This window comes from Sminthopsis crassicaudata, chromosome 2, assembly GCF_048593235.1.
Source record: "Sminthopsis crassicaudata isolate SCR6 chromosome 2, ASM4859323v1, whole genome shotgun sequence".
Classification (NCBI taxonomy): Eukaryota; Metazoa; Chordata; class Mammalia; order Dasyuromorphia; family Dasyuridae; genus Sminthopsis; species Sminthopsis crassicaudata.
The window spans coordinates 399,633,565-399,646,125 of record NC_133618.1 but is presented as its reverse complement, the minus strand read 5'-3'; the positions used below and the strand labels follow the sequence as shown (position 1 = coordinate 399,646,125).

Below are 12,561 nucleotides of genomic sequence, written 5' to 3'. Positions count from 1 at the left end.
TTTTAATTGCCAGAATAAAAAGAAGCTGAGGATACAATTCCCACCCCCATGTCCATTCTCCAGTCCCTATCCAGAAGTCTCTAATCTAGACACTGAGGTCTTATGTGCTCAGGTGGATATTTGATCCAGTGAATTACTAAGACCTGTTAGTTTTATCTTCTCAACCTCTTGGATATCAATCCTGCTCTCTACTCTTCATGCTACCCACCATCTGAGCACAGACTGTCATTACTACCTGCCTGAACTATTGTAAAGTCCTCCCAATGAGTCCTTGCCTCTATTTTCTTTCCAATTCATCCTTCATACTGGTGCTGAATCACTTTTCCCTCAGCATAGATCTGATTATGCTACTTCTCAAATCACCCAATTGTGGCTCCCTATAGGCTCCAGTGTCACTCATTTGAGTATTCCTCAGCTTGTCCCACAAAGCCCTCCATAATTTAGGGCCACTCTACAGTTTCAGCCTGATCTCATTCTACTTATTTCTGTGCACTCTATTTATGCTGCCTAAGCACGTATTGTGCTTTCTCCTTGCTCATACACATCATATATTCACTCCCATGCTTTTTCTGCTGAATTTCTGCTAATCCCTTAAATACAAACTTTACGAAGCCTTCCCAGATGAGCTCTGTTGGTAATGGTCTTTCTTTTTAGACAACATAGAATTTTGTCTGTACCTCTCTAATCCACTTATCACATGAAAGTATGAAATAGTACTAGCATGAAATTTTCTGGACAAGGTTTTATTGGTCCTAGACACTTTTGGATGAGTTTTACATGTTCTAATATCAGTCCTAGAAAGAACTGACTTTGTTCTAAGCCCTTGGTGTCTCAATGGCAGCATATTAATGATGAAAAAGCTCAGGGACAATTCATACACCTGAGCTAAATTTTTGGGATTGGATTTTTTAAAAGAGAGTGACAATGTGTTCCAGAGGATGGAGATCTGGAGACAGATATCCAGCACAGAAGAGACATAGATCTGACTCTGGAAGAAAGCCTGTACCTCCATCCAAGTGGCTTTGGACACTCCAGCTACCCCACCTATGATAGGAGGGAGCCTGATACCTTTCCAGTATCTAGTAGGCTGTTCTAGAAGGTTTTTAATGAAAATCATCCAGGCTCACCCTCTTTGTGCTCATGGGGTAGCCAGTGATGCTGGGCATTTCCATGTTCAAAGTAGAGATCCCACTGGCGGCACTGCTCCTCTCGGAAGTCATCCAGGGCGTTGGGGCAATCCTGTGTGTTGCAGAGCTGGAACTCATAGCTGAGCCCCACACAGGAACGACCTCCATTGGCTGGGCTATGGGAAAAAAAGAAAACTTTTGCAGCTTACAGAGCCAGTGAAAGACCATTGCAGGAGGAGTGGAACTTCGGGGATGGGTGAGAAACACTTAAAACTGGTCACCCTGATGTTGTAGCTATGAAACTGGTCATTTTCCATTCTCAAGATGCATGAAATTGCCCCAAATTTTAGAGTAAATCCAAAGCTTACTGAGGAGATGGGTTCTCTTTTTTTTTTTTTTGTGGAGATGAAGGGGATGAAGCAGGGAGAAAAGGGAAAGTAGGGCTGGACTCTGTGATTTCACTGGTTTATATGAGTTTTGATAAGGAAATCTCTTCCACAAATGCAGATCACCAACTTATCTAAAATCTAAAAATTTCAAGCACTAAAGAAACTAAGTGATACCCATGGTCACACAGCTAGTTTGTGTCGGAAACAATCCTCAAACCTTTACCTTCTTGAGTCCAAGCTTAGTGCTCTATCTGCTACATTATGCTACTTCTCATAAGAAGGTGGATTTAGCCACAACATTCATACGATTGTCACATTACAAAAACACAAATAAAGTGTGGTCAGAAAGATCACTTACATACTGGTTGATCTATACTTTGCAAGCTATTCATAGCATTTAATAAGGTAGCTAGGGCTACTCTACCTACCAATTAACAACCCAAAAAAGGGATATCGAGTTCTTATTCTGCTCAGCTGAGTTGATTTATGCTTAAAAACATGTGGTCTCTGTCTTCACAGAGCTTACAATTTAGTTGAGGAGATGGAACTAACACATGTTTAGAAGAATTCTTTTGGGTTTTTTGAACTCATCTAAAATGTTAATGTTGGACGATAGAATTTAAAGCTGCAAGGGTTGTTGTTGCTTAGTCATTTCAATCTTGTCCAACTCTCTGTGAACTCATTTGGGCTTTTCTTGGTAAAGATATTAGAGTAGTTTGCCATTTTCTTCTCCAGCTCATGTTACAGATAAGTAAACTGAAGCAAACAGAGTTAAATGACTTGCTTGGGTAGCAAGTATCTGAGACCAGATTTGAACTCCAATCTTCCTGACCTCAGGCCCAGCACTGTACCATTTATCTGAATGATAATATTTAGAACTTAAAGGGACCTTAGATTTATATTATATATTCAAAATATGAAATGATCATGGAGAAGTAATTTTTTCCTCAGTTTCCTTATCTGCAAAATGGGGATACTACTTGTCCTATAAATGGCATGGAGGTTGTTGTAAGATCAAAATAAAATCTAAGAAAGGGGCTATATGCAGACCGAAAAAGGCTGATATGAATATAATCTCATTAGAATCATGATCCTTTGAAATTTGAATGTAGATCAAAGCATGCTTTTTTTTTTTTTTTAACTTTTTCTCTTTTTTTTTTCTGTGATTGCTTTCAGTCATGTTTTGCATGACTCCATATAAAAAAGTATATATCCTATTGCTTTCTCAAGGAAGAGGGAAAGAAGGAAGGCAGAGAATTTGGAACTCAGAATTTAAAAAAAAGGAATGTTAAAATTTATTTTTACTAATTGGAAAAATATTTTTATTTTAATAAAGAATCATCATGCTTTGATAGTGACTCCATCATTGGGCATATCTAATGAAAGTATGGGACCAACTTACTGTGGGTTGTCACATTGGCGGGTTCTGAATTTCACACCAGTGCCACAAGTTCTGGAACAAGAGCCAAACTTACTCCATGCACCCCAATTTCCATCTCGTTTCAAGATATCTGGAGTGAGCCAGATACAGTGGCCTTTAAAACAGTGCTGGAAGAGAATCCAAGAGAAAAGCATGAACACATTCACTAATCTAAATTATCTCCCTCTTCCTCATGGAGAGAGAAATTCACTCATTCCCAAAATGCTGAGGTCTCAGACACATGACCTTGAATTCTTGTTGAATGTAGCTAGTTTTCCTGTAGAAAACAATTATACATCCCTTTTCCATATATATATATACATATATATGTATATATATATACATACACATATATATGTATACACACACATATACATATACATATATATACATATACATATATGTGTGTGTGTGTGTATATATATATATATATATATATATATATATATATATATATATATATATATATATATATATATACATATATATATATATATATATATGAAGTTCTTTGGCTTTAATAATTCCTGGTCAGAGAAATAGACAATTTCTTTGAAATTCACATTTTCAATAAATCATTTGCTCAGAAATATCCAAAAGCTGGATATTACAGACTCATAGAATATTAGAGCTAGAAAGATGCTTCGAATATAGAATATTAAGAATATAAGAGAAACCAAAGAACATAGAATATTAAAAGTGGAAGAGAGTGTAGAACATATCATATCAATGATGAAATGGACCATAAAATGCAAATGTTAGAATTGTAAAAGAATACAGCATATAGAATGTTAGAGTTGAAAGAGATTACAAAATACAGAATATCAGTGCTCAAACTGGCTTATTTTATAGATAAAGAAACTGAGGCCCAGAGAGGGAAAGAAAAAAATTGCCAAAGAAAGTGGCAGATAGCTGTGGATAAAAAATAAGCACACAGATAATGTGTGTGGAATTTCAGCAATATCAGTATCTGAATATGGTTCTGGCAACAAATCCACTGTTCTTTCTTCTACAGTACACTAAGAATGATGGGATGCAGGGCTTTGGACACCTGGTCCTTCTCCTCTGGACTTTTCAAAGGATATCTGTTTTGGTCATATTGCTTGGCTGGGAAATTTGCCACTTATACACATATATGTACACACAGATGGCCAGGATAGGTGTAATATTTTACTTGTTTTTCTTAACACATAAAACAAAGACAAGTTTAACTTTGTACAATTAGCTTCATCCACCACTTGTCCTTTTTGAACTAAGTTAAAATGGTAGTAGAGATGGTAGTAGAAACAACTGTAAGACTATTTCTTCCGAGCCTATGAAATTGCTAAGATTCAGGAAAAAAAAAACACAAAAGGCCCTTTCTGGGTGATATCCATACAAAGTTAGCCAACAATATGTCAACTAAGAAGCAGTGAATAAATATCTGGGTCATATGTATCTATTTGTGAAAAAAAAGAGGCATTTGTAATGACAATTCAGGACCAGTTGCCACCACAAATTACAGAAAGGTTATCCTTAAGGAGCCTGGATTTGGTTATAATATAGATTATTTAAGGGAATAACAGAAATTATGTAACAGATCAATGCAGAGTGAAAAAAAGAGTACATCCTGAATATCCAATATGATACAAACTTATGGCTAGAATTAAAAATCAGATGCTTGCCCTTTCATTTCTTTGACAGATGAAAAATCCTGATATTATAAATACAGGTCTCAATATATCCAGAAGACCTGAATCAATTTACTCTACTGAAACTGGAACATCATCAAAGACCAAGCTGCTGCTCATGATTACCAAGACAACAAAATGTCATTTAAGAACAAATTTTCATATGTTTTTCATATGGTAGCATGCCAAATAGTTACAATATCCAAAGTAATGGGGCAAAAAGATTTTGAAATAGAGACCTAGCAGAGAAGATTTAAATTATGTGGGAATAGGAGGAGGGGTATACACAACAGTCCTGTTGTCCTGGAGCTGCACTGAAGGTGCTTTCAATGAGCCTACAAAATATGAGTTTACATCTTAATAATTTTACTCAACTCAGAAAGCAGTGTTTTATCTAATTGTGCAATGGTCCATGAAACCTTAAATTTAAGATACTCAAAGCAGGAGCAAAATTTATCCAAGTATCATTTCTATTTTTATTAGTGATACTGGTCTACAGTTTTCCTCCCTCTATTTTGATTTCTTTCCTGATTTATGAATTTAGTAGGATCCTTCCTTCTTGTATTTTTCAAATATTTTATGTAATATTAGAATTAATTATTCTTTAAATATCTGGTAGAATTTGCTTATAAATTAATTTAGTCCTGAGTTTTTTCTTGGGGGTTCATTTATGGCCTATTCAATTTCTTTTTAGATAAGGTTTTTAAATACTCCATTTCCTTTTCTGTTAATCTGATCAATTTCATTTAAATCATCAGTTTTATTGGCATATAGGTGGGTAAAATGGCTCCTAATAATTGCTTTTATTTCTTATTCATTGGTTGTAGATTTAGCTTCTAAGTTATTTGTTGAAAGAATGTATAGTATGGGATGTACTCTATTAGATAGCTTTTAATTGAAATGCTCTTTGATCTTGAATGCAGGAAAATAAAAAAGCATATCAATAAATACTGTATACAGATGAATACCTGAAACAAGGGTAAATGAATGAGGTGAAATAATTAGTTCAGGCACATTTCTGAGGTGCTCAAAAGTGAAGCTCATAGGAAAAAATAAAAAATATGTAATTACTACTATTTCAACCCATGTCATTAAGATTAGGGCACAATTTATTATATTCACCATGGGCACACAATTAATTTAAACTAGATGGTCATGTTCATGGGTTCTGACTTTTCAAGTTCACAACCACCGTCCAGAATGCATTAATTTATACTAGGTGAGAAACCAAGGCTTTATCAATCCAAGCACATTCTCCCTTATACAAAAAGTTCTTTCCTGTAGAACAAGGTGGTTTTTTTTGTCCTAACGATTTCATAAAAGGTTAGAAAATATGAAACTGTAAGGGCTCCTGGAGTGATAAATTATCCTGCATATCTCTATCTATTTAAACTTTGGAAATAGCATAAATTTCATGGTCAGACAAGTTTCCCATGTGACCTAGTTCTTACTGTCTAGGAAGACTTTAAGAGAAAAAAATTTAATCATTTTGTGTTTCCTGGTTCTCATCTAAAGTTCTCTTCTGCTGCGCTGTTGTGGTATGAAGAGGACTCTATGTTCTCAAAGGTCATACCAGCTGAACACAAATGCTCTATCAAGCTGGAAAGGCTTTGGATAAAAACTTGGATATGGACTAGAGTTATGTTATGTGAGGACTAGATTAGTTAAGTGCAAGAAAGTTCATCACTAGAAAATGGTTGGCCCCAATTATAAATATTTGTAGCTACTGCAATTCATAAAGCATAAGAGACAGCTTGGTATAAGATGAAGCCATGAATTTGAAATCAGAGAAACCAGTGCTCTTAATTCTGACTTTGGGCAAATCAGTCTCTTGGGGCCTCAGTTTCCTTATTTGTAAAATGAAGTTATATGAAATGTCCTCTAAGGTTCCTTGCAGTTCTACATCTATGATCTTAGGATGACTAAGGTGTGGTGGGGACGTGATTTGCATTCATAGCAAGATCACATAACTTATAAGTTCTGGGGCCTGAAAATGTGCTGGATGTTTCTTTTTGCCTATCATTGTTAATTTGTTGTTTGTAGCCATTCAAATCCCTGTAGATCAACAAGAAGAGAGAATGGTTTAGCCATGTTCTTCTTTGGGGAAAACCAAACCAGCTTATTTATGGAGCCTGTGGCTATATATTCCATCTGTTGTTTGATAGTGTGGGCAATAAAACATAAGTCTGCCTTTTCCAGGGATCTTATAGTTAATTGAGGCTCTTTTTGCAAAATGAACTCAGAACAAGAGAAGACAGTCAAATGTGATACACATTGGGAGGGCTATAAGCATTCATCCAAAAGATTGGGGAAAAGCAAGGGAAGATTTCATGGAGAAAGTGAGTCTTGAATGAATTTGTGAAAAAGTGTCTATTAAGTTCCTAATGTGTGCTAGGTATTGTGCACAACAGCTGTGGATACAAATATGAAAATGAGACAAATCCTACCCTCAAGGAGCTTATATCCTAATAGGAAAAGAGAACAGAGGGGAGTGGTGGTCAGTAAAAGGCACTTTGGGTTCAGGAAACCATAGGGATTTGGATAAGCCATAATAGGATAGTTGACTATCATACCTTTTTCAAAAGCAATGGTAGCAATGGTGGAAATTATCATTCACAGAATAACAGATAGGAAATAAGTGGGCAACAGAAGGGAGAGGTGCACGTGGCAGCAAGGCAGATGATAAGGTGTCTAGAGGAGAGGCTGTCTTGGATATGAATCCTAATTTGGGGCTATTAGAAAAAGTAGGTCAGGATGAGCTTACTCTTGCTCACTCACTAGTCAGAAGGACTCAGTCCCAAAATGGGGTTCCAAAACTGAAGGGATTAACTGCCCTAGAAAGGTAGAGTATGATATCTGTTGATCTGGGTACTATTCTAAGTGGGAAAGGGAAGCATCAGCAGAGCATACGGGAAGATGTCTATGGGTAAACAGAATAGAATGCAAGGCTGGTCTTAAAAGATGGGCAAGATTTGGATAGCTGGAGGAATGGCATTAGTGCATTCAAAGTGAGAGAAAAGAATGTGATCCAAAGCAAAGAGACAGGAATGAGCATTGTGCTTCAGGAGGGTAGTGAGGAAACAGCCCCGGTTAGGTTAGGTGGTAGGGATTGTGGAACTATGAACAATGAAGTTGGGGAGATGGAGTAAGGCTTTGAATGCCAGGCTAAATGGTTTAAGCAATAAATTTTTCACAGATGCCTTCCTTTGCAAAATAATAAGAACATTAAGAAAGAATTTTAGACTACTTAGTATCTGGTGGTAGTAAGTATTTCTGGGCTCACTAATTTGTTCTTCCATGAATCTGAGTGAAGAGATCTTGCTTGACCCTGGCTCATTCAGAAGGTGGTTGTCATGGGCACTGGCCACATCTTATGGTAAATGGAATTGGAGAGAAAAAAAGCAAAAGCAAAATTGTTTACTCAGAATAGCCATTTGTATTTTCTATTTTAGGGAAGAAAAAATGAAATTAAGGAGTTTAGGGATCAGAGATTCATTGCACTCTAGCAAGATGAGAGATACAACAAATGAGAGATACAAACAACAATCAGAGAATGTAGCTGAATTTCAGTGCCCTGTGCTGACGAAGGAAGCAAAGGTGTATATGATCTGGTACGTTTGTGGTTAGCTTTCAGAGGTATCATTTGGTTCTCTGATTGAGTAATTTTGGCTACAGTTTTAACATTGAAAATTCATCAACATAACCTGGTTCAAGAATGATCATTGAGGCACTAGCTGTGCAACCACCACCTCTGGGCATCTCAATTTTATGTGCAAAAGTGGGATAATAATCCCAAAGGGATGTGATGAGGCCATAGACAACTGTCTTATGAACCATAAATACTTTCCATAACACTGTGTGCATGGGAAATATTATCATTATATTTATTCAATCCTATCTTTCTATTCCACTCTTCCTATATTAATTTCATTTTTCTCATTTACTACTCATTTATTCTTTTCTACTCATGCACAGTTTATACTGGATAGACTCAAGAAGGAGAAAAGATAAAGGACATCTCATGAATTTCAGGTTTTTTTGTAGTGAGTTACATTTGTGTTGCCTGTTTCCTCATCTGGAATTATGGGAAGGGTAAGATTAATACATAAATGGTAGAGGTTTAACTTATAAGGATAAGATTGAAGAAAAGTAACAGAACACATCCTTATCATTATCTCCTTTATGTCTCAGTCCAACCCAGCAAGAATCACAGGGCAGGGAGTCTCATCCCTGTTTTCCAGATGAGGAGATGGAAGTTTAGAACTGAAGCAGTTTGCCCATGATCAAACAGCTAGTAGGTATCAGAGAGGAAATTCAAAACCAAATCTTTTGATTCTAACTGGAATCTTTCTCCTATACTACGTCCATGCTCTCTAATTCCTACTAGAAACTAAAGGCAAACGCTGTCCTCTCCTCTCCAGGCAAGCCTGTGTTATTCTGGGTGTATTTAGCTCTAAGCCTCCACTTTGTGCTTTCATGTTCTTTCCACGCTCTATGAATAGTGAAAATCTGCCCTGCTCAAAGATGACAGGGTTCATTGTATTAGGTACCAGATGTTCTCCTTTTGGGTGCTCAGCCTGTTTACTCACCTTCCCTGGAGCACACATGGTCCCATCCAGTGGTGGCCCCTTCTTGGTTTTGCAGAAATAGGGGTTGTCAGGGTGGCTGCACCACAGCTGCTTGCAAGGATCAAAGGTCCGGAACTAGAACAGGAGCAAGCTCAGAGAATCACAGAATGTCAAAGCTAGAAGGGACCTTAGAATACAGAATATTAGAGCAGGGAAAGACTTCAAGATCTTCTTCTCCACTGTTCTCATTTTCCAAAGTGTGAAACAGAAGTCTTCATAGATTAAACAACTAGCTGTAAATCAGGGGGCTAGGAAGCAGGAAAACTGAGATTTAAACCCAGGTTTTGTCTCCCAAGTCTAAAATTACATAGGTAATGTAATTTTAATGTGGAAAGGCAAAATTAACCATATGATTCAATAAAGAGTCACATTCAGATATCAAGACAGAAAGAGTAAATGACCCTCTGCAAAGAACCTTTGATAGTGAAAAATGTCCAAGAGGAGATCTGAAACACTGCCCTCAATTGCCTACAAACTTCTATTTCTATAATGCTTTACACTTTGCAAAGTATTCTCCTCACAAAAAATCTGGTGAGCCAATATTGTCAGTAGTGGCACAAGTTTTCTAGAGGGCAGTTATATAGTGCAATAAGTAGAAGAGCATTGGTCCTGGAGCCTTGAGGATCTGAATTATCTAGTCTCAGACACTTAACATTTAACCAGCCGTGGGACTAAAGGCAAATCACTTAAACCCTTGCAAAAAGAACAAAACAAAAAGATTCCATCAAGAGAGAAATCAACATTAAAAAAATAAGTTTAATAAAGCTGATAGTTACATTTTTTTTTTTACTGTGAGCATTTATACTTTGGAAATCAGCAAATGGTACAAATGGGACTTAGTTTATTGTTTTGTTGATTATCAAGATTTAAGAAAGTGATGAAGGAAATATCAATGATTCAAATTAGGTCTTATAGCTAGTCATCATCAGAAATTAAAATTCAGGTCTCCTGACTATGTCCAATGCTCTCTTCCTTACTGCCTCTTAATTTGCGGTGAACAGTTTTCTGTTCTTTCTCTAGGAAAGATAACACTCCTCAATGGGGCTTTACTAAGAGTGGCAATGACTCTTCATGCTCCTGTTAAGCCCTCTACTGGTTCAAGGCACTCTATGGGAAAAAGCTGCGGTGAGCAGAACTGTCTGCGGCCGTGGAATGGGCAAAAACTTGCTGATCGATGCCAAAACATTGGTCTTATTAGCATCGCACTCCAACCAGCCAGGCTAACCAGGCATGGGCAACAGAGCCAAGGAAAGCTGTGTTTGGACTCAAAGCTGAGACCTGGAAACCTCTAATGCAGTTCAATTCAATCCAATCTGACCTGGTGTGTTTATTGAGCCAATGGAACATCAGACTCCCAGAGCAAGGGTCTCAGACTCAGAAAATCTTGCTTTTATTTTACATAGGGAGTCCAAACTCCTTAGCTCTTCCTCCCAGCCTTACAACATAGGTTAGTGGACTCTGTAAAGTCTGTGCTAGAAAATGAGAACCTGGAAGAAGAATCCAGACAAAAAAGCTAGTTTTACCACGTGAAAAGTGATGTATGTTTAAAAAAAAATTTCCACCAAGCTATATATGGCAAATTCATGACACATACATGTATTTAAAATAATATTTTTACATATATTAAAAAAGATGAGAACTCCAAATCCCTCTGACTATCACTGGGTATTTGCCCATGACTTTTGTGTCCTCCCAATGAAACTAGTTGCTTTACTGAAAATTTTTCCCCTCTTCTCAGATTTTCCCTACAAACCTTGCTGGAAATAACAATAGGGAAAGAATGAGAGAAATAAAGCCACTCATAAAGTTCATAAGATTAATAAGATTTCAAGCTAAGGGGAGCTTTAGCTATTATTTGGGCAAACTCCCTCATTTTACTAATCAGGTCAACCAGAGGTTCCACAATTAGTAAATAGACAAGGAGAGATCATCTCCAGAATTATCATGGGGCCAAGGAAGATTGGCCCTTACAAACTCAATTTAGAAGGAGCTTGCAGTAGCACAGTGGAAAAAATTAGCACCTATTTAGCCAGAATATTTAGTTAAAATAGAAAGTTCTCCTTTTCTTTTCTCCAGGGCTTTGTTATCCAAGGGAATTCCTCCTAAATCTCAGGAACCCAGCACCAATCCTAGGTGTGCCCCTTCAGGTAGTCTTTAAATGTTTATAAAGTGCCTACTATGTTCCTGGCACTGTGCTAAATGCCAGAGATACAGAGAGGCAAAAGATAGTCCCCATCCTTGAATCTACAAGGAGACAACATATAAATAATGTGTACAAATAAAGTATACATAGGATAATAAATAAAGCTGATGGGTAGTGATTGCTCCAGTGGCAACAATTTTTAGTTGGCAAAAATCTCATCTCACCAGGATTCAAAGTCAGGTTCTCTGACTCCATTTATTCCATAACTCTCTCTACTTAAGGGAATCACATGTGTCCAAGGGTTGCTGGCAGCCTGACCTGGGACGAACTTGACCTGCCAACGTCTTTCCCAGAAATAATAGCCCAAGAAATGACAGACTGAGGGTGAGGTGCGGTGATGGGGAGACAGGAGGAGGAACACCGCTGGTCCCAGAGCTATTTTTGCCAGACATAACTAAACATGGCAAAGTGATTATTATTTTTTCTTTTCATCTCCTCAGCAATTGGCTAGAGGTCACTCTCACCATCTGACATTGCCCTGAGGTTATTGGATGCCAGAGTGACCCATGGCCACAGCCAATTCCAAGCCCTTGGGGAAGAAGCAATAGGAAAGACTGACTTCTACTCACCGCTGTGCACATCATATAGCCAAGTCCAAAATCAAAGCGACACTGCTCGTTCATGGAGTAGTGAATTCCCGGCAGCTGGGGCAGAGCTGGCCAGTCCCGTTCAAAGGGGTCGTCCCGGAGGCAATCGTAGGAGCTGCAACAGGCACACACACAAACATGACAGGAACAGATGGACTTGTGCTTTCCCGAAAGGCTGAGTCCAAGCCAAGACGGAGGGCCTGCCTGCTGGGAAGCTGTGGCACCAGATGGGCTGAGCACAGACTCCTCGGGCATCTGCCCCCAGCCAGCCTGCAGGTGCACACTCACTCTGGGCTTCCTGGTGGTACAATCTGAGCGGGGCTCTCAGGGGGGGAAATGGCCTGATGTCCCAGGTTCCCACTTGGACAGGGATCAGCAATGGGCCCACCCCAGAGCGGGCTGACGAGAAAGAAAAAACATGTAATTCATTTTCCAGGTTAGGTATTCCTTCTCTTTCTCCTTCCCTTCCCTCCTCCCCACCCTTTTGTTCTCCAGCTTGAACTTTGGGAGGAATAGCCGAGGCAGCCAGACTCAGAG

At 38.2% G+C, this 12,561-nt stretch overlaps 1 protein-coding gene across 2 annotated transcripts in view; it reads right to left on the bottom strand.

The window, feature by feature from the left end:
* The window catches only part of ADAMTS2 (ADAM metallopeptidase with thrombospondin type 1 motif 2), a 445,301-nt gene that overhangs the window by 44,941 nt on the left and 387,799 nt on the right, over nt 1–12,561 (bottom strand). For both annotated transcript variants that reach the window (XM_074291805.1, XM_074291806.1), the window contains exons 9-12: nt 12,007–12,139; nt 9,196–9,309; nt 2,919–3,064; nt 1,128–1,303 (exon numbers count right to left, since the gene is read on the bottom strand). In XM_074291805.1, coding sequence (XP_074147906.1) covers nt 1,128–1,303; nt 2,919–3,064; nt 9,196–9,309; nt 12,007–12,139 — 569 coding nt within the window. The remainder of the gene's footprint in view (nt 1–1,127; nt 1,304–2,918; nt 3,065–9,195; nt 9,310–12,006; nt 12,140–12,561) is intronic.